This window comes from Leuciscus leuciscus (assembly GCF_965113295.1).
Source record: "Leuciscus leuciscus genome assembly, chromosome: 7".
Lineage (NCBI taxonomy): Eukaryota > Metazoa > Chordata > Actinopteri > Cypriniformes > Leuciscidae > Leuciscus > Leuciscus leuciscus.
The window spans coordinates 25,497,526-25,523,756 of NC_138731.1; the positions used below are offsets into that span (position 1 = coordinate 25,497,526).

General features: G+C 40.6%; 1 protein-coding gene across 1 annotated transcript in view; it reads right to left on the bottom strand.

The window, feature by feature from the left end:
* Positions 1–17,682, bottom strand: part of arhgef49 (Rho guanine nucleotide exchange factor 49) — a 32,745-nt gene extending 15,063 nt beyond the window's left edge. The window contains exons 1-3 of the mRNA XM_082175906.1: positions 17,545–17,682; positions 4,073–4,223; positions 816–2,338 (exon numbers count right to left, since the gene is read on the bottom strand). Of these exons, the coding sequence (XP_082032032.1) occupies positions 816–2,308 (1,493 nt within the window). The 5' untranslated portion in view covers positions 2,309–2,338; positions 4,073–4,223; positions 17,545–17,682. The remainder of the gene's footprint in view (positions 1–815; positions 2,339–4,072; positions 4,224–17,544) is intronic.
* Positions 17,683–26,231: the final 8,549 nt, after the last annotated feature.

Sequence of the window (26,231 nt, forward strand, 5' to 3'; positions counted from 1 at the left end):
TTCCAGCTGATGTCCATTTTTACTTAGCATACTATTTTTCCCATTTAAACTCTAAATGATAACTTACATGGTACCAAAATGTTGGCAAATATTAGAGATTTTTAATTAATTGACAATGGTCAATACTGGATATATATTGACTGATATTTGAAAAAGATATTTGATGGATATATTTAATTTAATTGTTTAGACTCATTTCCTCTATTTTTACTATTCAATTCCCTTTGCCATTATCTTCTAACACTCAGTTCATAAACAACTGTCAAATATTAATATGAATAACAATATAATATTGAGGTGCATTAAATCACGTGTGCCATTTAAAGTTATTGATTTAAAAAAATTTTTTATTTCTAATTCATTTAGAAAAAGTGTATTGGATTTCAAATGTCAGACATTTATTAATACCCAATCTATTCTCTAAATGCGACTTAATTATCTTATTGTGAACAATTCATAAAGGCATAAGTTTCCTTCAAAATGTCATAAAATGATCTTCCATTGAGACGACAGACATCTCTCCTGTGGAGTATGCCTGACTTCCCCAATAATTTAGTTTGCTTAAACTCCGCTCCTCTCTTACAAACAACCTCAAGCTCACATTCAGATCTTTGTCCATCCAATCAACAACCAATGGATAGAACCAAATCCACGTCCTACATTTTCTTTTCTTTTTCAATAATCCAATTCTCTCGGATGTATCTCACAATCCAGATAAAATGATCAGTCGTTACTTCCGTAACATTGCGACTTTAAGTACTAAGTAAATGCACAAGTGTACAACTACCAATATATCTGCTCCTTCATCCACTCACCTTTTTTTAATAAGGTCCAGGGCGGATCCCAGGAAGCCATCCTTTATTTTGTAGATTTTGGCTCCGTAGCTGGAAAGGTCTTGGCCGTCCAGAAGGATTGCGGGGCAGCAGCTGGATGGGCCATCGCCACTCTCCCTGCGGGGCGGGAAGGGAAGAACATTTACATCTGTGGCCCCAGGGCCTGCTGGGCCCTTTGTCTCCTCCTCTCTTCCTGTAGCAGCTTGAGGGTGTAATGGAGAGCGAGCTACTGGGCCTGTGCAGATGGGTCCTCCCGGGACATCTGTGGTGGAACTGGGCTCAGAGATCTCTCCTCCCCTGTCTCCGCAAGGATGGTTCGAAGCTTGAGCGGTGTTGACGTCGGTGTCAGTCCTTTCCACACTCTGCATTTCCTCTGTCTGTTGTCTTTCCTCTCTATGCTTGTCGCTACAGACCATTTCAGAGGACCTGTGGTTCTTACTGCCCTCCCTTTGCCTCATTCTCTTAAACTCCTCAAATGTAGGTATGTGCAGGCGGCCCACCGGGGGTCTTTTCCTCTCGGGGGTTGACTGGGCAGAGTTAGTGCAGATGGGCTCTGTGGTGTGAGCTTTACTCATGGTACTAGACTCCTGTCTGGAGTTCAGAGCCAGGTTAGGGGTGCTTCTTTGCCTCCGGAGCTGCAGTCGTCGCATTGCTTCCTGTTTGATCTCCTCAGGACTAGTGATGCGACGGGCACTCAACTCTTGCTGTCCATTCGTTTGCAACAATGCCGGCCCAAGACGAACTGCTACATCCTGATTGCAAGGATACTGCGGACAAGGTGCATTACCAAGCACAGGTTGAGGACGTAAGGGCTTGTGGGGCTCCGTCACACGTGTGCTCTGGAGCCGCAGCTTGTCTCGAAGACCCTTTCGGGCGTTTCCGTTCATACCCCAGTCCTCAACCGCAGGTAAAAGCCATTGTGGGAAAAGCGGTATATCCTTTCTGACCACTCCTCGGCGGCCGTAGATCGCCATTCCGTCGAGGGATGGCATTAAGCCATATACCTGTGGTCCCTGAGGAGGTCCATCGTACCAGTGGCTGCTTGAAGTGCAATGAAGAATAAACTCACTGTCCACACTCCTGTAAGGATACACATTGGGGTCGGACACAGCAGCCCAGTGCAGGTTTTCCAGGCTGCGGTAAAGTCGGGTACTGCCGGTGTTCACGCAGCCTTGTGGTATGCGCATTGTACCGTAGCCAGGCTGACCGTCAGGCTGTTTAAGAGGATGCATACTGCTGGTGGAGCAGTAGAGCCCCAGGTTGCTGAGCAGGCCATTGTTGTTGTTGCAGTGGCCTGGCGCAATATCCTGGGCAGGGAAGGGGGGCATGCCATGATGAGTGAAAGCAGACAGCGGGGGGCTGAGGACGGACAGGTCCATGGACAAGTCCATGCTGCAGCCTGCAGGAGAGCCTGCTGGGGAGTACTCACATTGTGAAGCTTTCACATCCGGCATGGCCACAGAAGGAGCTGCCATCTTCCAGAAAGGAGCACTAGGATCACAGCCCTGCAAAAATGTACAGACAAGACATTGGCATCACATCAGAAGAACAAGGTCATACTCTCTGTATCTCAACATCAGTAATTCACCAACACCTGGTGGTTAAAAATGGTAAAAGTGTCAAAAATAATGAAAGTGTCTTGTTCATTTGCACTATAAATTCTGTCAACTTGAGCTTTTCTGTCCGCCTTTAACTTGGCCTTTAGCTTTATAAAGAAATATATTCCAATGATAATCCTTGGGTATACGTAAGCAATTGAGGATTTTAAAATACCAGATGAGATTTAAAATTTCCTCAGGTTACAAAATGAATCATGAGGATGTGCTACCAAGGATTCCAGTACGTGATCCTGAAAATGAAAAATTACTTCCTTGAAGCGATGATTGTATGCAACCTGTGCTAATGGCTTGGATGTAAGGGATTCAGTTGCTTGTTTGTGTTTGCAACAAGCTCTCCTTTTGCCTATCTTAGTGCCCTTCAAAGGTGCAAAAATGTAATTCCCCCAACATTTCTCAAATATTTAAAAATGGATTGTGTATACTGCACAACACTCCAATACTGCACAACACTAACAATATTCCTCATACCATAGAACTGGGTTGTATTAATCTATATCACATCAAATTATCCTACCAATGACAAACCTACACTTAAGGTAAAACCAGTACATTTAATAGTTCAATAATCACTGCAGTATTTATAATGCTCATGATGCGTAGTTCCTATGATTTGTATAATCATATCAACATTCTAAAAATGGCTTGTTCTTTTGTATGAATCAAATGGTAGGGGGAATCATGTCTGGAATTAAAACATAAAACCGAGAGGGAGGAAAATCAGAAGGGACAGTAATGAATAGAGCCACAACACTCGCCCAGGGCTCTTGTTCCACTAATCAGATGAGAACTCTGGATTAGCTAGGAAAGCGCTTCTCTTTCAGTAATTAGTACAAATTGCCTTGCTTTGGGCCATATTAATATCCGACCCGCAATCTTAAACAGAAATCAGGGTCAAGCCAGGAGTTACAAAAGAGCATGTCACAATCATTCCAGGCAGCCAAATCCATCTAGATGAATATTCATCTTGCCTGTCAGAAAACAACAATGGTATGTGATTAGATTGAAAATAGGCAGGAAACTAGTGATTTTTAGTAAAAAAGTGGGGGAAGCCCAGCATGTTCAGGTGTTCAATTAATATTTGGCCCAATTTAATTAAAACGGAGCTGTTGAAAGCCCTCTGTTATTATCAGGCTAATTTCAACGCTCCATTTGGGAGATAAGGAGAGCGAATCCCCTCTTTTTGTTTTTCTGTGAATTGTACAGTGGAGCGCAGGGAGGATTTATCTTCGTGGGCGAGTAGACTCACTGTCTCAATAGCACTGCCAGTGTTTTCTTTCGCTTGTGCTTGAAAACTGCTGACGTGTGAATAAACAGTCAATTAGCATAAGGAGCTTGTTTAATGAGCATGTGGCACAGGATCAGCTCACGCCGGGCCCACTATGTCATCTCTGTGTGTGACAGACAGACAGACGCTCCATCTGCCAAAAGCTGAAATACAGGAGATTCAAAAAACTCAAACCTGAGGACTGGATCAGTCCGATTCGTGACAAACTAATCAGGTTGCCTGACTGATTTTAAATTGTACAGTTAGGCCATACATGTATCTGCAGGCCTCTGCCGAATAACTGGACCTGGAGGATTGCAGTATGTTAGTCTCTTATGTTAGTCATAAAAACTTACCCCATTTTATCAACTCTGTGTGTGAACCTTTACTCGGCTTGCTTTAGGCTCTCATTCACAGGCTCTGAGCCAACAGAATCCCTTTTGGTTTGGGTTAGAGGTAGACAGACCATCCACAACACCAGACAGCTGAGACCTTACGTACAGGAAGCTACAAAAGAAGAGAAAAAGACATCAATACAGGCATCCAAAAATAATACTGATCAATTTCTGGAATGAAAATTGCCTGCTGTATTTCTAGGGATCTTGTGTTTCTGTTTTCTCTGAGAGAAAGCATTTGCTTTGATTGAGGAGATTTTCAGAAGTCATCATTGTGGTTTCCCTTATACACAAAGAAAAAGATTTTCTGGATTAAAGACATTATTAAATGTGATCATATTTATTTTCACACTTTCTAAGAAAGACCTAAATATTTCTGTGAACAAATAATTTTTATTACTTTTCTCCTAACAAGGCTTTCCTACTTATGAAAGCTTGCAACTTTTTATCTCACAATTATGAGTTTATATCTCACAATTCTGAGAAAAAAGGTCAGAATTGCAAGATATTACATTGCAATTCCCTTTTTTTATTCCGTGGTGGAGACAAGCTTCCATACTTCATTTGTTCAGAGCAGAGCCGATCCTGACCTCTCTGGGGCCCTAAGCGAAATTCTGTAAAGGGGCCCTCCTACCTGACCCATGTAAAACATTTGCCATTGCCACACAACAGTCACACCTGACACCCCAGTAACTAGTACTAATGAAAATGTAATTCCTGATATCAAAAATAGACATTGTTACTAGAAAAAGTACATTCTTAATATCAAGAATTCACATTTTAAATGTAATTATTGATATCAAAAATGCATCCTGTGAATGAATAAAAGCTAAAATGGCTTGTCATAGCACGTCACTGTGTTTTAAATGATAAAAGCAATACTTTATACTTGATGGTTATTATTTACTGAGGGATGTGCATCCATATTGACCAGTATGTCCAGCCAATCAACATTTAAATGCAATATAGCCTTTAAATCAATAGTCAATGTCAATATATTGCTTTCCATCTTGCTTTATTGCAGAGTTGTAACTAAACTGACTTGGAGTCTAGATAATCCTTGTCTTGCTTGAAAAGTATGTGAGCCTATAATGAGGAGTGCCATCACGCCCATATTGTAGCCTACTGGTCCCCACAGATGTTTTGCTGGAAAGTGCGCGTTTCATTTCGTGCATGCGCATATGAACGCATGTTAACACGCGACACGGTTATCTTTTCCGAGCTGCAGTTTATAAACAAACACCGTTGCCCTTAGTCGTTTATCAAACGTAAAAGTTGTATTTCACTCGCACTATTTTTTGTGTCAGGCACAAAGTCACAGAACACAGCCCTGGAAGTGTAAGCAAGACGCAGAAAGACCAAAATATGCACTGCCCAGAAAGACTAGAGATAGATGCACATCAACTTAACTTTACTGTTCTTTGCTGACATTAAACTTGGAGAGGAGAGAACACAAGTCTACCTGATTGCTGTTCCCGCAATTCACTCTCATGGTGGTTTTTTCTCTCTCTCTTTTCATGACCAGAAGGATAGTTCCGCTTAATTTTCTCATCGATATTGTAAACTTTGATTGACGCGCTTTGACACGAGGGGGAGGCGGGGCCTTGAGTAATTTGTGGGGCCCTACGCAACTTGCGTAGTGTGCGTATTGGGCTGATCGGCTCTGGTTCAGAGTATTATGATATTCATAAACATATTAACATGCACAACAAACTGTATTCCAAAATTCATTCCTGAATTATTTCAGATCACATGTAATTCAACCTCCTGTGATTCAAGGCTCTGTAATTCAAGGCATGTTGTGGAGTTGAGCCTTACACAATCTCCTCTCTCCTCAATATCAGCCAGAAACCTTCTGGAATTACTTCAAGTTGTGATAGTGGATCTCAGTGAATGTAGTTTCAATGATTCCTCATTACTGAGGGAGACACTGCTCGACCTCCACCAGGATGGAGTCAGGCTTCGGTCAATAAACACATCCAGTTGCTCATCCACTCCATCTTTCTAATCGCATGAGCTCTTGGTGTTTGACGAATGTCTGTCAGTATGTGGTCTAGCTGCTCAATAACACATCTCTGAGTAACATAATTCTGAGCAGCAGGACATCAGTAAAAGTAAGTGAAATAATGGCAAAAAAAGATTCTTTCTACCAAGTTGTACTCATGATATGCATGCATAAGTATTCTGTGCGCACACTTTCATGACCATATGACTGTTATAAGCGGTACTTTTAATGAAGGCTGAACTCAGAATAGCACACTAGCATAATACTCTCATTATTTCTGGAAGAAATACTGTAATAGACTAATATGCTACTGTAGTATGCTATTCCGAAGCTACCAGTTCGAATTATTGTGACTTTTTTTTTGTCTGAATTAACTTGGTTCATGGTTACTGAATCAACAGCTGTTTTACTATTATTACTTTCATTCATGTTCGTTTAAAAAAAAAAAAAAGTAGATTGGATGGATGGATGGATGGATGGATGGATGGATGGATGGACAGGCATATCCTGATTTTGCAGAGTTAGACGCATTCCTGGGTCAACATATATTGTTGATCCTGGAACAACATTTCTATATGAAAATTTTATCCTAACCATATCCCTAACCCTACCCATAAGTTATCCCTAAAATCAGACACTTATGTAGGAGCACCTAACCCTGATTGTAATACTAAACCTGACATAAAATGTAAGCTTGTCATTCAAATCTGATTGGTTGATTGGAATGTTGTTCCAGGATCAATAAAGATGTTGATCCAGGAACATGTTGTACTTGGCGAAATCAGGTTCTGTGATATACAGATAGACAGAGCTATCACAAACACACACTAAACTCCTTTGTACCTAATTATCCTCATTATCCTCTAATTCTGGCACCTACACCAGGTCAATCCCTTGAGTCAACAAACATAAAGGAAAAAAAGAAGAACTGTATCCACATCCATCTAACTCTGTGATTTACAGGTGCTTCTTACACCTGCAAATGTGATATTTTTATTCTTTTCCATCGAGCCACTGGAGCAGTAAGGTTGAACATTGATCTATGAAAGCTTCTCCATGGAGAATCAAAGACTAAAAGGCCACATATTGATTGTATGTGCAGGTTTGTGTGATAGCACAGCAGGGGTGTTTCTAGGTTCAGGGAGGTGGAAAAACATGGAGCGCAGATGGAGATTCATGAGATCTTATCTAAGGGAGTCATATGAGTACATTGGGAGGGAAAAAGAAAATGTTGAATGTGCATGTCTGTGCAGAATGTAGATTAGCTTTAGTTAAAATGGTGATGGTTTACACAGTAAATGTGGGTAACATGCTAGAGCTAAGTAGCCATTCTCGGATTAGTACCTGGCGGTTTCTCCTAATCCATCTGATCCTGCAGAAAGCCGATATACGGGAAAGATCAGGAAAGTCCACATGATATTGATCATTGGCTGCTTATCTCCCGTATCTTGCAGTAAGTGGACTAAAGGCTATTTTTACGGACAAATTATCCGTATTAGGGTTTATAGTGTAAATCCAAAAAATTAATGAACTTGTAATGTATGATTTGGGAGAGTAAATGTTATCATTAGAGTCCTCATATCTTTTCTATCAATTTGTAAAACATGTAAAATGACCCCAGAATGTATTTGAACACCTAAGTTACACAAAATCAGTTTTATTGTATAAATAATACAGTGTAAAATGTGGCACTGTATTATTTATAAATAATACAGTGTAAAATCTTCAAACAAGTTATACTACTTCACACACACACACACACACACACACACACACACACACACACACACACACACACACACACACACACACACACACACACACACACACACACATAAAATGAGCATTTTTATCAAGCTTGTATATTTAAGTTCAGTTATTTCACTTTTATGACAACTAATAGGTCATTTTCATTGCCATTAAAGTGAAATTACTGAACATAAAAGCTTAATAAAAATAATCATTCTAGAAGAAAATTTCAGATGGCACTTGGAGGCTTTTGCATCTGAAGTCTTCATATATATATATATATATATATATATATATATTCTTATTCAATTTCTTTTTACCTATAGTGGAATGACATTCATACAATTTAAGTGTCCAAACAGTTTTTTGGACCTCTTAAAAAGCGTGAATAACCTAGCATTGCTTCAGCATCTGTTTCTCAGGCAGGTGAAGTAGTAATGGAGGTGAGGTAGTTACAGTAAGAGCGAGTGCTGTATAATCAGATGCAGAACTGAAGAGCTTTTCTATTACCTGTCAGCAGAGCACCGCACCGCACTCATTCTGACAAGAGCAGCCGAGACAGAGCTGGGTTACGGGCTCTTCAAAGTAAGAGGAGACGGCATCAAAACATGTTAGAGTGAGACTCAGGAGAGGAGAAGACTCAAGTACCAGCATACCTTAGTTAATTAGGATTCAACTCTGCCATGAGTTCATTGCATTCAACGTTGCACCAAACTAAGTCTGCTGTCTACCATATCTGCAACAAAGTCTGCTGTCTAGCCAAATGAAATAAAACAGTTTGTCACATACACTGTAGTAATTAAATGTATCATGCATGGTATCCAAGGTGAACACTGTACATCATGAAGAATAAAAAAAACCTTGACAGATAAACTATAGGGTGTCTTTTCCTGTAGCTCAAAATTGTTTAGTGAATATTTTATGCTTGTGAAGTGTTAACTGAGCTGATGAATAATGCATTAGGTAGATTAGGTGAGAGAAGCATTGTTAGTGCACAAGTTTTTCCATAAACATTAGTCTACATACAGTACTATTCTTAGCTGAGTTGCCCTTTGATAAAAGACTGCAGGTTTGAAGCACTAGTAATTGGTACACATTACAAAGCTGTACTGAAGTTATTGCTATCACTAATTGGTGCACAAAGATGTGACGATCTTGCTGTAAATCATTATATCTGGCAGAGTATAGACATTGTCTCAAATTACTAGCTCAGATCATGTCATTCTAGCCAGCAACAACAAAAGGCAATTTACAGAGCTTGCATTTCCAAGAGACGCACACATCAATTTGGCCATGGATCAATGTCTGCCGGTCGTCATGTTGGTGGATGTGTTTAATTAATGACCAAGCTGCCACATGCAATATCATTAGTGCATGATTTCACCCAGAAAATTAGAGTATTATAGAAATAGTATTTATTGAAGAGCCAGTGTAACCCAGTTCATCAGTAAATTTGCCTCCATACCACAAAGTCTTCCAAGCATTAAATGCTGAATATGAGGGCAAAAAATTGTAGGCTAAGTCTTTCATACAGATATCCTCATTCTAATAAGACAGACCACTACTTACATAATGCATAGCGAGACATGGGGATAAAAATCTTTTCCATTAAATGAATAGGCTATACATTAAAGCCCTGTGTGATGAAACACGGTCATTAGCTGATTTCTGCCTTGAAAAGCAGAGGGAAATGAAGCAAGATGATAATTGCCTTTCAGACTGATGAATCAATGCACTGCAGCTCCCCACAAGGATTTTTTTTTCCTCAATTAGATAAGTCACATGAACATGATACGCTGCTCTGAAAGATAAAGCCGGTAGTTACGGGCAAAGTGTCAACAGAAGTCTGTACTGCCTTCAGAAACAGTGTGTGTCGGAAAAATAAAGGAAAAATAATCTATTTGCTGCAAAATCATACAAACTATAAAGGAAAAATTACTAATTTCTGCTAAATTAGATGAGTATTGGAAACATGCCAATCTCCTTCTCAGAAGCAGGCTGACAATACATAAATGCTTTTTATTATTACATCTGATCAAAATTGCTGGTCCAAGTATATTCCTTTTTATTTCTAAAGTACTACCATACATTTTGGACACAGTAATACCACGATGCATTATCAATAAGTATAGTTGACGTAAAATGTGTCCATGGACTCATTATCAAGATTATATGTTAAACTTTCACTGTATACATGAAACTTTAACCTATACTGTTCAAAAGTTTGGGGTTGGTCAGATTTTTTTATGCTTTTGGAAGAAGTCTTACGCTTTCCAAGGCTGCATTTATTTGATCAAAAATACAGTAAACCGTAATATTATGGAATATTCTTACAATTCAAAGTAAATGTTTTCTATTGTAATATATTTTACATAGGCTTCTAGGCAATTTCATTCTGCCGGTCCAGAAAAGTTAGTAAAAACATTGTTAAAATAGTCCAAGTGACTACAGTGGGTCAACCTTAAGTTTATCAAATGACGAGAATACTTTTTGTGCGCAAAACAAAAACAACGACTTTATTCAGCTATTCATTTTCTTCCATGTGGGCCTCTTACGTGAGTTCATGAGAGCGCCACAATGCATGCGCGAGAACTGAGAAGACGACGTCCACAGTACAATTTTTTTTGCCCATATCACCCTCATTTTTAATCAGCTTTCGACATCACTAGTTAATTTTAAATAGTCTTGCAGCCTGACAAATGAATTTCTAAAGATAATTTAACATGAGATCATAAAATAAACATGATTAATAAAAACAACAGGCAAAATGCTATTTCATGCATTTTGAGTAAAGCTTGTTACACCACAGAACATCCCACATTATTTATGTCAACTATCCATATACAGCGGGGGAAATAAGTATTGAACACGTCATCATTTTTCTCAGTAAATATATTTCCAAAGGTGCTATTGACATGACATTTTCACCAGATGTTGGTAACAATCCAAGTAAGCCATACATACAAAGAAAAACAAAAATAAGTTCAGAAATTAAGTTATGTGTAATAATGTGAAATGACACAGGGAAAAAGTATTGAACACATGAAGAAAGGGAGGCGCAAAAAGGGATGGAAAGCCAAGACAACTGCTGAAAACTTACAGTAATTAAAAAGCAATCCAGCCCCCTGTCAGTGGAAATTAATAACAGCTGGTTCAGTCCCAAATGATGGCCTACAAAAAGGTCTCATTGCCAAGGTGTCACACAAGACACATCTCATGATGGGTAAAAGCAAAGAGCTGTCTCAAGACCTTCGCAACCTAATGGTTGCAAAACATAATGATGGCATTGGTTATAGGCGCCATTCTAAGCTTCTGAATGGTCCAGTGAGCACTTTTGGGGCCATAATACGGAAGTGGAAAGACAATAATTTCACCATAAATTTGCCTCGACCAGTGCTCCTCGCAAGATTTCTGATAGAGGAGTGAAAAGAATAATCAGAAGAGTTGTCCAAGAGCCAACACCAAGTTGTATGGTGTTTTTAGGGTAATGTGCACTGCCATTTCTCCTATGTGTATTATGGCATCCAAACAGATCAATTTTGCTCTCATGTGACCACACTATATTCTCCCAGTATTTCACTGGCTTTTCCAAATGTTGTGCAGCAAACTTTAAATGAGCTTCAACATGCTTTTTTTTTCAGTAATGGAGTCTTGCGTGGTGAGCGTGCATACAGGACGGCGGTGGAGTGCATTACTTAATGTTTTCTTTGAGACAACAGTACCTGCTATCTGCAGGTCTTTTTGAAGTGATCCTTGGCTCTTGGAGAACTCTTCTGATTATTCTTTTCACTCCTCTATCAGAAATCTTGCGAGGAGCACTGGTTGAGGCAAATTTATGGTGAAATTATTGTCTTTCCACTTCCGTATTATGGCCCCAAAAGTGCTCACTGGACCATTCAGAAGCTTAGAATGGCGCCTATAACCAATGCCATCATTATGTTTTGCAACCATTAGGTTGCGAAGGTCTTGAGACAGCTCTTTGCTTTTACCCATCATGAGATGTGTCTTGTGTGACACCTTGGCAATGAGACCTTTTTGTAGGCCATCCTTTGGGACTGAACCAGCTGTTATTAATTTCCACTGACAGGGGGCTGGATTGCTTTTTAATTACTGTAAGTTTTCAGCAGTTGTCTTGGCTTTCCATGCCTTTTTGCGCCTCCCTTTCTTCATGTGTTCAATACTTTTTCCCTGTGTCATTTCACATTATTACACATAACTTAATTTCTGAACTTATTTTTGTTTGTTTCTTTGTATGTATGGCTTACTTGGGTTGTTACCAACATCTGGTGAAAATTTCATGTCAATAGTACCTTTGGAATTATATTTACTGAGAAAAATGATGACGTGTTCAATACTTATTTCCCCCGCTGTACCAAAATACCATAGTAAATTCATCAGATGCCATCAATGCACCATGATACCACCCCAGTGCTTTTGTAAGGCTTTACTGATTTGTGGAACATTTAGGCTACAGCTGGACCAACAAACCTCAATTTTACTCATACGAGAACTATTACAATTACTGTATGTTATATATGTAACAGAGTAAATAATTAATTTTTTGTTTTTAAAAGCAGATAGACTCATCGGTTGTCATCTAGTCAGCCCAGGGCTCTTCCCTCTTCATCCTAAGTGTGGCTCTGTTTGTGTTTTCATTGGATAATGACACCAGCAGCTTTGGCAACAGTAACAATAACAAAAACAGCCTACGAACCAGCAGACTTCACACTTATCAACCAGAGAGAAAGAGAGAGTGCTATGGATTCAGTGTGAAATACTGTGAATATAACACGAGAAAACTGTGCCAAGGACAAAGAGGGATGGGATAGGACAGGACAGGAAAAAGTGATTGATAGGTGAGAGCAGACAGCCTGATAAAAGAGTTAGCTGTGGAGAGCAGGAGACACGAGTGATGAGAGATGAGCGGTAAAGAGAGGAGACAGAGGTAGAGAGAGAGAACATCCCTGGAGCTCCGCTGATAGGCAACAGCGCTTGTAATAAGGCAGGATTGCTGTAAGAAGCAAATGGCCCTGTGGCAGAGAGAGACAGAGATATGGGCTAAACAGAAAATGATGCTATCACTGAATCACTGATAGCTCTCATTTCTCTCTCATTACACTGTCCTGAACTTCACAATCCTGAAGCAAAGTTCTAACCAGTCCAGACCATAGCTTTAGGGAATAAACCAATGTTATTTGCTCAAATCTTTACCCTGTTCATTTTACCATGTGAGAGAAATACAAATAAAAATCCAAGAACCTGCACCACAGGGTTCATAGATTACTAAAACAACAAAGAATGAAGAAAGCTAACTTTTGGCTTTTCAAATATAATGTTTTCATGACTGAGTTTAAAAACAAAACTTACTTTCTCCAAATCTTCATTTGTACACAACCTTTCAAAAGTTTGGGGATTAAGAAGTCTCTTCTGTTCAATAAGGCAGCATTTATTTATATTTCAAATATACAGTAAAAACTGTAGTATTGTAAAATATTATAATGATTTCATTTAAAATGTAATATATTTTAAAATGTAATTTATTCCTGTGATGGAAAAGCTGAATTTTCAGTGTCACATGACCCTTCAGAAATCATTCTAATATGATGATTTGCTGATTAAGAAGCATTTCTTATTATCAATGTTGAAAAGAGTTGTGCTGCTTAATATTTTTGTGGAAACAGTGAAACATGTTTTCAGGCTTCTTTGCTGAACAGAATGTTCAAAAGGACAGCATTTATTTGAAATAGCACTTTTTTTTGCAACGATTCAAAGGTCTTTAATATCTTTTGATCAGTGTAATGAATCCTTTCTCAATAAAAATATCTTACGGACCCCAAACTTTTGAACGGTAGTGGGTCAAACAAGGTCAGCTGAGATTTCAGTCCAATAGATCTTAGCTTACTGTATTATTTATACATAAAACATGACACATAATTTTCAAAGTGACAGACAATAAGTATTGGTAACACAGCCATACATAACTCAGTCAATATAGCAATCTATACTACATTATGGGCTGTGGCATTAAATGGATGATAGAGATGAACAGCATCACACTTCTCTTTCAGTAGAGCAGGGCTGTTCGATGTCCTCAGGAGCTGCCTGTGGCTGTCATATTTCAACAGCTCCATATGAGCCCTAATCACCATCCATTGGGAGAACATCACAAGACCCACACAACTCTGTCTTTAGGGGCCCTCCCACACACACACATCAGCTCCTTTGTTGTTCTTAGTGAATGAAGAAGGGATCAAAGCAGCGGATCTCTACGTGAAGGTGCCCCAATCTCCGTCAGAGCCACTTGGCCGGTAATGGGCTTTCATCGGGGGGTGATGAGGTGAGAGCAGGATAGGACAGACGGGGGGAGAAAGGGGGATTAGGAATTAGAACAGGAGGGGGACAGCAATTGATCAGCTGTCATCTCCGCTTACAGTAGGCTGGTGCAACTTTCACAGGAAAATATCCAATCCAACTGGGAAAGATGAACACTGGGCAGAATCATCTCCATTTCAAAGTGGATTCATTTGAATGAGACCGTGGCTCACCAATGCAGCAACAGAATACAGTTCAGCAAGATTACAAAAGCCTCCATTTAGAAAACCCAACATGGATAACACATTTTTTTTATGACATTACTATTAATGAACTATGAACGATAAACATAAAAATATATGGTAACACTTGAAAAAAAAAGTCCCATTAGGTGACATTAGTCACCTAATAGTACATGTTAGCTCAGGTCAATTAAATAATATTAGTAAATGTTGAAAAATTACATTAAGTAAGATTAATAAATGCTTTAGAAGAATTTGGCATTGTTAGTTCAAGTTAACAAATGGAACCTTAAATATACTGTTTAATACACTTTACAGTAAAGTGTAACCAAATATATAAACAAAACCATAATGTGAACCTATATCACATTTTGATTCGACTCCATACTGAGATGGTTAACTGGCATTCTCTGATGCAGTATAATTATTCCAAAAATTCATCACACATGAACAATGGCAGTTCAATGCCAATGCCCCACATACTTGCACCATAACGGTCTCCTCTTCCAGATAACAAAACCAAGCTCTGGCAGTTCACATAGCAGACCTTTTATTTCTCCAAAAACATGCTTAGCATTCTGCATTGACATAATGTGAACCTTGCCTCAAACTATTTAGGTACAGATTACAGACAGTCTGAGACAAATATGAAGGGTATCTTAAAAGTCAAATGATTTACATGGATTCATTTCTATGGGAGAGTTCACTGAGGAATTAAGGAATTCTGCCATCATTTACTCTGTCATTACACTGTCATTACTACTCATCATTACACTGTCAGGGAAAAAATGTGGAAACATTTTTAGTGGTACAACACTGAGGCAATATCCTTAAAGGGACAACTTTGTACTTTATCTATATCTAAAAGGTGTATTTAGTACCTTAATAGTAATGTGTACCCATAAGGTAAAATTGTGAACCTTTTAGGGGTAAATAGGGTACAAAGATCCAGGTCAATTGCTGCCTTCAATTTTTAATTATAATCAAATTGGCTGTACAAGTCATTTCAACTTAAATGATATTAAACTGACTTTTGAATCTCATAACTTAGAAATAAGTTGAGAGTTATTTTAGTTAATTAACATTAGTTAACTACATTAGTTAACATGAACTGCACTTCTACAGCATTTATTAATCTTTGTTAATATTAATATTAATTTTAACATTTACTAATACATTTTTAAAATCAAAAGATGTATTTGTTAACATTGGTTAATGCACTGAACTAACATGAACAAATAATGAACAGCTGTATTTTTATTAACTAATGTTAACAGATTAACTAATACAGTAACAAATATATTGCTCATGGTTAGTTTATGTTAGTTAATACATTAACTAATGTTAACAAATGAAACCTTATTGTAATGTGTTATCAGTTAAATGTTGTCTTGACTTATTGATCATATTTTTTATAGTGAAGTGACTAGGGCAGTATCCGAATATGCATATTTCCTTACTATAAGGCAAAAAGAGAGAATTGTGTCTGAATTCTAAGTATCCATAAAACAGTAAGCAAAAAGTACCCGGATGACCTACTACTTCTAGGAAGATTTTGAATTGTGCATCCACCATCAAATGGACACTATAATATCCCATGAGGTCACGCGGGAGAGGAGTTTTGAACGGCATGAAGCAATGCAACTGAAGCTGGTAGGTCATGTGACAGTGACAACATGAAGAATATTGTACGTTCGAATTTCTACACACATTAATATTATAGAACACACGTTTTTAATGGTTGCAAAGTTATTACTAATTCAAAGTACTCAGAGAGAAGAAGATTTCAGTCAAGCTGTTGTACCCCTAAAAGCACAATTCTTGCACATCTTTTCCAAAAGTGTGACTGTATTTTTTTCCCATAAAACACAAAAGGAAGCTGTTCTTTTCCATACAATGACTGTGGGTGGTAACCGGGTGCTGTCAAACTCCAAAAAGAAAGAAAAAAACAACAACAGAAAAGTGGTTCATCGAACTTGTCTACTACACTCCTAGTCTTCCCGAACTCACATTATAGCTTTTCAAGTTCTTTGTTTGGAAAAGAGAAGCTCGGAAACACTGAAAAAATAACTAATTTTGAGTTACACAGACACAGGTTTCAAAAAACATGAGGTAGAGTAAATGATGCCAGAGTTTTTATTTTACTTCTTTAAATTACAAGACAGCTCAGTGAAAACCCTTTAGTCAGAAAGCAAAATGATTATCAGATGCCCACCCAACCTTTCAGCTCCACAGAGAAGGCGTGATCCCCTGATGGATATGCAAACTTGAAAGTGTCACTTCAATTTATTTTCCAATTTCCTGTCCACTGAGAAACCCTCGCTCTTTCTATCGCTCTACTGTCCGACTGGATGAAATATTGAGGGCTTTTTGCTGAGGAGCAACCTAGCCCATTTTTATCCCATGTGCGCCAGACACTAAGCTGATGGTGTTGAGCATCCCGGCTCAAGTTCTGTATAGCGCTCAGTGCCCACACAACAACACACAATAAATCAACGAAGCATTTCATTAGGGTCGACGGCTACATCTCCAGCGAGCCTGTGCTCTGTGTATTGTTAAGGTGCACGGTGGTAGACCAGGTCAGGCTCAAAACTAGAATTCCGGTGTTGTCACAACGAAACAGCCTGACCCCTTACTCCCATCGTCACGACGACACGTCAAGGGGTCAGTGAGGCATGACAACTCCACACAACAGAGGGATCGTGTGACAGAGCAGCGAGTATAAATGTATTCAGCTCTTCTCTCTCTCTCCCTCCAGAGGTCTATCCTCCGCTTCAGATCTGTCCAATGTCATAAGCAGAAGTATGCAAATGATATTCACACTGCTCTCTTGTACTGTTCAGCAAGTCTGCTCTGCATATTCGAAAATGGAAATCTCCTCGGTGGCATTTCACTCCAAAACCATGAGAAATCACATAAATAAACTGCATATGTTTACTGAAATATATATAAAAAAAAAAAGGTGGATACACTAGATTACATTCCGGCACAAAAACATATGTTCCTTCATTCATTCCTAACAAATCATCCAATTCAACAAGCACAAAATAAAAAGCTTTTTAACAGCATAAACCAGTTGTAAAATTAGTCAAAATCCTCCCCACTCTCCATCTAGAGTTACATACCTCTTTCTCATGCAGAAACGACAGGTAGGAGACGAGAAGGCAGACCATGTCAGCAGAATGAGCAGTGCGCACGCAGCGGTCTATTCCAGTCTGATGAGATACAGCATGTGAGCTGCTTTAGCTCTCTCAGCTATTGTTACAGCCGCCAGCTCCTCACTGAGCATGCTCCAAACACCACTCCACTCACTGTTGGCATGGGAACCACTCAAGCACAGACCTCACTATAAAGGACCTCCCTGAGATACACTCTCTCTTCCCCCCCCCACCTGTCCCCTCAAGGGGGTTTTCCTTGTTTTTGCGTCTGTGTAACCCTGTGAACCCACAGCAAAGCTCTACAGGCGATAAATTGACGTATACAACATCCACTCATGAAGTTTAACTGAGCTAAGATGGAAAGGCAGGAGCGATCTAACATCCTTTTCTTTGTCTTAATCTTAAGGTAATTGCAGCTTAATCCAAACTGTGATGTTATGGAGAAAAAAAAGGGGGAAAAAATATTTAAATTACACAATCACAATTTGACCTTAAGCAGTGTAGAATTAAATAATAAATATATATCTAAAAATGAATAAAGAAATATCTGAATAAATAAAGAAATAAAGACTAATAAAGTAGTTTATCTAGGTAGTTATATTTCATTAAAAAATATAAATAAATAGATAACTTTAAATAAATAAATAAAAATATATTACCTAGGTTTTTGGTTTTATATTTATTTAAAATAAATAAATAAATAAATAAATATCGGCATAAATACAAACATACATACATTAATAACAACTAGTTTATCTAGATTTTTTTTTACATTTGTTTTTTTTAAATAAATAAATATCTATAAATAAATAATAAAGTAGTTTATCTAGGTTGTTATATTTAATTTAAAATTAAATAAATATTTAACAATAAATAAATAAATAAAATAGATTACCTAGGTTTTTGGTTTTATATTTATTAAAAATAAATAAATGTAGACATAAATAAATATATACATAAATATAAATTAACTAGTTTATCTATATTTTTTTGTTATATTTGTTTTTTAAATAAATGAATATCTAAAAATAAATAAATCTAAAAAACAAAATCTAAATAAATCAACTAGTTTTTCTAGATTTGTTTGATATTTCAAATAATTAAACACCTATAAATAATAATAAAAATAAAAAAATTAAAAAATACCAAATCAACTAGTTTATATAGGTTGTTAATATATATATTAAAATGACAAATACATAAATAAATATCTAAAATCTAAATAAATAACTCACAATTCCAAAGCACGGGATGTAGTCTCTACTGGAACGCAGTGCAGGATTTTGCAGCATTCCTCCGAATTCCCATGAGAGGGCTTTCAGAGCATATTGGCTGTGCTCTGTAATTACAGTATGTTGTGTGGGGTTGAGGTGGCCGGGCCATATGGAGAGAGCTAATCCTCTACATAACCACACATGCTCCTCGGCTCCTCCAGTGATCATAGCACTAAACAGACATCAGCTGAGCCTGTCAAGCACGCACACTGGATCTCTGGGCTCAGGCATGGAGCAGCCAGGTCAAAGGAAGGGATTTCCTCTTTGTCTCTGCCATATACCTCGGTGATCTATTGGGTCCAAGGCAAGCGCAGGAGGCCGGCAGCCGATGCATTATCCACATTTGATACCAAGCTCCCTGGAGAGAGAGTCAAATGTACTATTAGCTTTTGTTTCAAGGCTTCTAGTGTTACATTAGCCAAAGTGGCACTTTTATCAGAGAATCTAACAGCTTATTTCGTTTTTTTACTGTGAAATTTATCTTTATAAGTTATTAATCACGATATGTAGCTGTATTTGGCACTTTAATGGCTAACCGCAGTCGTGGTGAGATCGAAATAAAATCACTGGTCCCTGTGGTTCAGTTGGGGTTGGTTTAATACACTACAGCCAGTAAATGCTTCATCCATTAGCTTGAATGCTTCTCCAGAGGGACGGATTTATAGTCTTTATAGAGCAGTGGCACACAGTGCAAATAGAGGAAACATGGCGAGTTAAAAATCACAAATATCATCAGATTAACAGTAAAACATGACTAAATGATCAAATGACTTCAATTAAAAAAACATACCAAAAAGTACGATGGTAATACCATGTTTTTGGATATGTATTTGCATAGTGGTAGGCAGCCTGGTATGGGTTTCTTCAACTAGGCAATTTTGACCCTGTGTAGAGACAAATAAAAACAAACTCTCTTAAAAGTCCCCTGTAGTCAATAATTTTATCCCTTAAAATTCATATTTGATCACCAAAATGAAATAAACGTTTTTTCCTGTGAAAAAAAAAAGAGAAAAATCTTCATTCCTTAAATTAGCTTGAATGCAACTTCTACAACCTTGCTTCAGTACACGCAGACCGTTGAATATGCCAATTAGCCCCGCCTCCACTCACGCAAGCTCACAGATTCACTCGGCCAACTTACTGAGGTAAACGCGGCACAATGGTATCGCTCTTTAGCGCGTTGGACATGCGTTGGACACATAATGGCAATTAATATGATTAGTCTTTTTGCTTGACTATGCTAATGTTACACAAACCATGTTCCTGTTCACCATCTCAGAGTCAGACAGCTGCCTTGAATTCCAACAATCATCCGAAACGCTTTAAACAACTCCGAACGTCAGTAGAGAAAGGCATAGTTCCTCGTAACATTGTAATACACATCGTACACCTGCTATAGGCTATTGTTAAATCTACCTGAATTTTCATATCAACAGAAAAATATACCTGGATAAACTGCCATCTCTCTGAGACTCCCCTGCTTGTTCGCTCGCTGTTGTTATACTAAAGCCCGCCGGCACATTGACGTGATTGGTTACAAGGTAGTTTGTGACGTCAGAAACACCACCGATTTCAAACCGCGTTTTTTTAGATTCTATAGTCTATGGTTCGCCGCAGTTAAGAGAAAATACTCAGCAATGGTTGTTGACTTATGAATCTGCACATGGTTTGTCTTAAAGCACAATAAAAACACCACATAGACATAGGCTAAAGTCAACATTGAAAAAAAACTTTATTTTCACCACAGGAGGACTTAAATTTCACACTCTCAGTAATTTATGTAATATTTTACTGTGAAATATTATTACAATTTTAAATAACTTTTCTATTTGAATATACGTTATACTGTAATTTATTCCTGTGATGGCAAAGCTGGATTTCAGCATCATTACTCCAATCTTAAGTGATCCTTCAAAAAATAATATGCTGATTTGCTGCTCAATAAACATTTATTATTATTATTATTAAAGCAGTTGAAAACAATTGTTGCTTAATATTTTTGTGGAAACCATGATCGTTTTTTCAGGATTATCTGATGAATAGAAAGCTGAAAAGAAAAGCATTTATTTGAAATAGAAATATTTACTGCTGTCACAGCAGAATAAAATGATGAATTTCTTTTAAAAAAAAAGAAAAGGAAGTTTTGATGTGACCTTCATGTAAAGGACAAGTTCGGTATTTTACACTTAAAGCCCTGTTTTCAGATCGTTTCTGATGAAATAGAACGGTTAAGATTGAAATTTGGACACATGCTGCTGGGCCGAGAATTTTCGGTTTCTGTGGTAGCACCCCCCCACCTCCACAATGGTTGCATAGGTGCACTGGAACAATTCTTCCTAAAACGCATTAAACTTTCGTTTACAAAGACGTGAAACTCACCGAGTGGTCAGGGGTGTTCACTGATATGCTCACACAAAAATCGCTGCAAAAGATGCTTTCCAACAGGTGTTTTACCATTCGTTGTAAAACGATACTCGGTTACTAACGTAACCTCGGTTCTCTGTAGAAGAGGGAACGAGTATTGCGTAAGTTAGCTTACGCTACGGATAAAGTCATCTTTTCTCGAGATATGAAGCCAAAAAATTATCCTTAATTTTTTATATATTGTCAACGCAGTGCAGCAGCTAGCAGACCTAGAGCGGGCTATCTAGCGCGCTCATTGGCTGCTCCGCGGCAACTGCAGCAGCCTACCACTGAGCCTGGCGTGACATCACACCCAATGAGGGCGCGCGCGCCCTCACGCGTCACAGTCCACCAAAATGGGAGTGGCTTAGCGTATATAAGGAAGGGCTCGGGGGCTGCTAACCTGGTTTTAGTCGACTGAAGCGAAGTGAGCTCATGGTGCGAGCACGGCGGGTTACGCAATACTCGTTCCCTCTTCTAGAGAGAACCGAGGTTACGTTAGTAACCGAGTATCGTTCTCTTACGAGAGGTTCTCTCGTATTGCGTAAGTTAGCTTACGCTACGGGAACCCCTTGTCAACGCTGTGCGCGCCTAGCATCCACTACATGAGTCCCAGGGGAAACCCGGGGAACACAGAAAAGTGGGAATCAGCCGGCCAACAGAGTGGGCCAGCACATGTTCATAAGCACACAGTAGGGAGTGTAGAGCGGCTTGGCCAGTCTATACTGACTTAACACAACCCTTTATAGTGCAGCTCAACCAGGAGAGCTAAATCGAGTAAAGTGGCCCGCGCACGATGAATCTGGGCAGGGCACACACACGACTTAGACTGATAGAAGTTTAGCCTGCAGGGCGGGAACTTCCAGGTTGTAAAACCTAACAAATGTAGGGGGGGAGGCCCAGCCTGCCGCTGTTCAAATGTCATGAATGGAAATCCCGCTGGACCAAGCCCACGATGAGGCCATGCCTCTGGTGGAATGAGCCCTGATACGCAAAGGGCACTGCAGGTTTTTAGACGTATAAGCTGCCGCAATAGCGTCCACTATCCATCTGAACAGGCTGTGTTTCGAGGCGGCGAGACCTTTGGTGCGCCCTCCAAACGAAAAGCTGCTCCGAGCGCCTGATAGCGGCGGAGCGCGTGATGTAATTTCTCAGTGCTCTGACAGGGCAGAGGAGGTTACTATCGACCTCGCTGCCGAATACCGGCAGGGCTGAGAGGGAAATGACCTGCGCTCTGAAAGGAGTGCCCATCACTTTGGGGACATAACCGTGCCTCGGTTTGAGAATGACTTTAGAGTCATTAGGACCGAACTCGAGACACGCAGCGTTAACTGATAACGCATGTAAGTCACCCACACGTTTGACTGATGACAGGGCTATCAGAAAAACGGTTTTGAGCGTGAGGTATTTCAGATCCACAGTCTCTAGGGGTTCGAAGGGATGAGCTTTCAGGGCCTCCAGGACCAGAGAAAGATCCCAACTAGGAACCGATGGGGGCCGCGGGGGATTCATCCTCCTGGCTCCTCTGAGGAAGCGGATGATGAACTCGTTCCTTCCTATTGCGCGGCCGTGCGTCGATTCGGTGAACGCTGCAATGGTCGCAACATACACTTTGAGCGTGGAGGGGGACCTGCCCATGTCCAGCAGCTCTTGAAGGAAGCAAAGCACCCACGAAACCCCACAAGTTTGTGGGTCTGTAAGGCCCGCTATATTGGTCCAATTGCCGGTTCGCCAATACACGGGGAAGGTATCACGTGTTCTGTCCTCACTCATGCAAAGTATTGGTTGGTTAACTTTGTAATACATTGATCATATGTATTTACTCGTTACTTCATCTGACTCCATAAATGAAAGGTTTTAATAATATCTGTGCCTCACTAAAAGTGAGCGAATGTATGACTATTCCTTTTAACCATTAAATGAACAATGTCAAAATCAGTTAGAATAATCACATGTAACAATTTAATATTTCAGATATCAGAGATCAATTCCACAATCAATTCAAATATCTAGAACATGGTTGTACATTGGTTACACCAAATAATCTTACCCAGCTTGTAGCCTACCTGAGATAGAGAGAGAGAGAGAAAGGGAAAGACAGAGAGAGAGAGAGAGAGAGAGAGAGAGAGAGAGCAAGACCACCTATTCCATTCCTGTCCAGCCAAGAAGCGCCAGAGTGCCGGAGCACACCTTCCTTTATCCTCTCTTGACCAGGTGATATGGGGGATGGGGGAGGCCACCCTCAAATGGCTTCTATCCCACAGAAGGGGGGTTGCCTTATCTCTGAACCAGTTTTCTCTAAACTTCTCTAAACCTTATTTCCTTTTATTTTATCTGGATATGAGATATCTGTACCACTCACTTTGAGACATTTCAAATGACACCAAAAACATAACAGTCAATGATAAACATTCACATTTTTCCATGGGTGAATTCAGGTGATCATCTGAGCATGAGAGAGAGGGGGTGAGGGGAGAGGGAAAGAGATGTAGATTCGGATGACTCTGAGGTGAGACTTTCGTCTTGATGGTGCATGAGAGCCACTTCAAATGGTAATCTCCAGAGAGGTCCCTTTGTCCTCTCAGGGTCTGGTCACCCCCCGAAACAGACTGGAATTTCCTAATTTATCAATTCTTACAGGTCTAAATTTTTGACGGTGCACCATTTATTAAACACAGACCATTTAGACGCGTAGAGCCGACTCGTAGAGGGAGCTCTAGACTGCGTGATCGTGTTCACGACCCCTTTTGGCAACTCAACGGGTATCCGTTGATTATCCATGCATGCAGAGACCAGCGCTCTGGATGAGGATGCCAGATCGAACCGCGGGCTTGAGAGAGGAGGTCTCTTCTCACCGGGATCGGCCATGGGGCTGAGTCTGCCAGCCGCATTAACTCCGGGAACCACATTTGGTTCTCCCAGCGCGGGGCTTTAAGGAGCATCGAGTGGCGCGTTTCCCTGATTCTCCCGATGACCTGTGGCAACAGTGAGTTTGGGCCAGCGCATCCTCGCTCTTAGAAAAGAACCTTGGGCAGTGAGCGTTGTCTTTTGACGCAAAGAGGTCGACTTTCGCTTTGCCGAAAAGGCGCCACAGAAGCTGGACTGTCTGGGGATGCAAGACCATTCCCCCGGGGGAACATTGTTCCTGGACAGTTTGTCTGGGCCATCGTTCAGGTGACCCGGCACATGTGGCTGGTCACCTGTGGCGAGCGCAATGAGTGCTGAGCCCAAACGAGGAGGCGTTCCGCCAGAGCGCAGAGATTTCTGGATCTGACACCGCCCTAGCGGTTCACGTAGGACACCACAGACATGTTGTCCGTGCGGACCAGTACGTGGTGGTCCCGCAGGTATGGGAGGAAGTGTTTCAGCGCATTCTCGACCGCTTTCATCCCTAGACAGTTTATGTGAAGGTTTTTCTCCCGGTCTGACCAGAGGCCATAGACCAGAGGCCCTCAAAAAGAGCGCCCCAACCTAGGTTGTAGGCGTCCGTCGAGATCACCTTTTCGGTACGAGACGGCTCCCATTGTCACTCCCAACTGGTACCATTCGGCCGCTATCCAGGGCTGCAGAGCTGAAATGCAGCTCTGAGTCACTCTAATTCGCGAGCCGCCGGCAGCCCAGGCTCGGTGAGGCACTCGAGCGTTCAGCCAGCATTGTAGAGGGTGCATATCACAGTAGACCCAGCTGGAGCACTGCTGCAGCTGGAGCCGTATAGCCCAACATCCTCTGAAATGTTTTCAGAGGAACAACGCTGCCCTTCTGGAAAGACGCGGCCAGATGCCGAACACGGCGCGCGCGCTGTGTCGACAAGCGGGCCGTCATAGCCACCAAGTCCAGCTCTATTCCCAGAAGAGAGGTTGACTGATGGGGCAGCAATGAGCTCTTGGTCCAGTTGACCGTGAGACCGGGGCTTTCCAGATGGCTGAGAAGCACTGTTCTGTGAGATATGAGTTTTATCTCCGACTGTGCTAAAATCAGCCAATCGTCCAAATAGTAAAAAATTTGCATACCCTGACTTCTCAGGGGAGCGAGGGCCGCATCCATGCACTTCGTGAATGTACAGGGTGCTAAAGACAGGCCAAACGGCAGGACGGTGTATTGATATACCTGATCGTCGAAGGCGAATCTCAAGAATGGCCTGTGACGGGGTATAATCTGAATCTGAAAGTATGCATCTTTCAGATCGAGAGAAATAATCCAGTCCCTCGGGCGAATTTGCGCGAGGATTTGCTTGGTTGTGAGCATTTTGAACGGTCGCCTCATGAGAGCTTCGTTCAAATATCTCAGATCTAAGATAGGTCTGAGAGCTCCGTCCTTCTTGGGCACGAGGAAGTAACGGCTATAAAAGCCTGACTCGCTCAGAGAAGGATGTAACGGCTCTATCACCCCTTTGTACAGCAGCTTTGCTATTTCTGCACGAAGTAGGTGTGCTACTTCCAAATTCACTCTCGTCTCGGTCCATGCTCGAAAGCGCGGGGGACGGCTAGCAAACTGTAGTGCATAGCCCTGCTTTACAGTATTCAGCACCCATTCTGACATGCCCAGAATCGTTTCCCATGCTTTTGCATGCATAGCTAGGGGTAGAATGGCCTCTGGGTTCCGATCGCCGCACTGCGTGGGGTCGAGAACCTGTATCAGAGGTATCAGCGCGGCGCCCGCGCTCTCAATGCCTGAATAGGGCGGCTCGCTGACAGCGATGGCTGGCCGCTTTACACTTAACGACTCGATCACTTTGGACGGAGAACATTCTGTGACTGTAAAAGCGGGGCGCGTGAGCATCGCCTGGGGTATAGTGTTTATCAGTAAGTGTGAGCGCTCGTGAGCGGGCACAGGGCTTACGTTCACAACACGGCCAGTATGTGGCATTAAAGGTTCCGTCCCCTGGGATAACCGTGTAACAGAGCGGGCAGTGAGTAGATGTTGGCACTGTTTTGTGGGCACATTTCCTACATTTAACACTCGAGCGGCATATGCCAG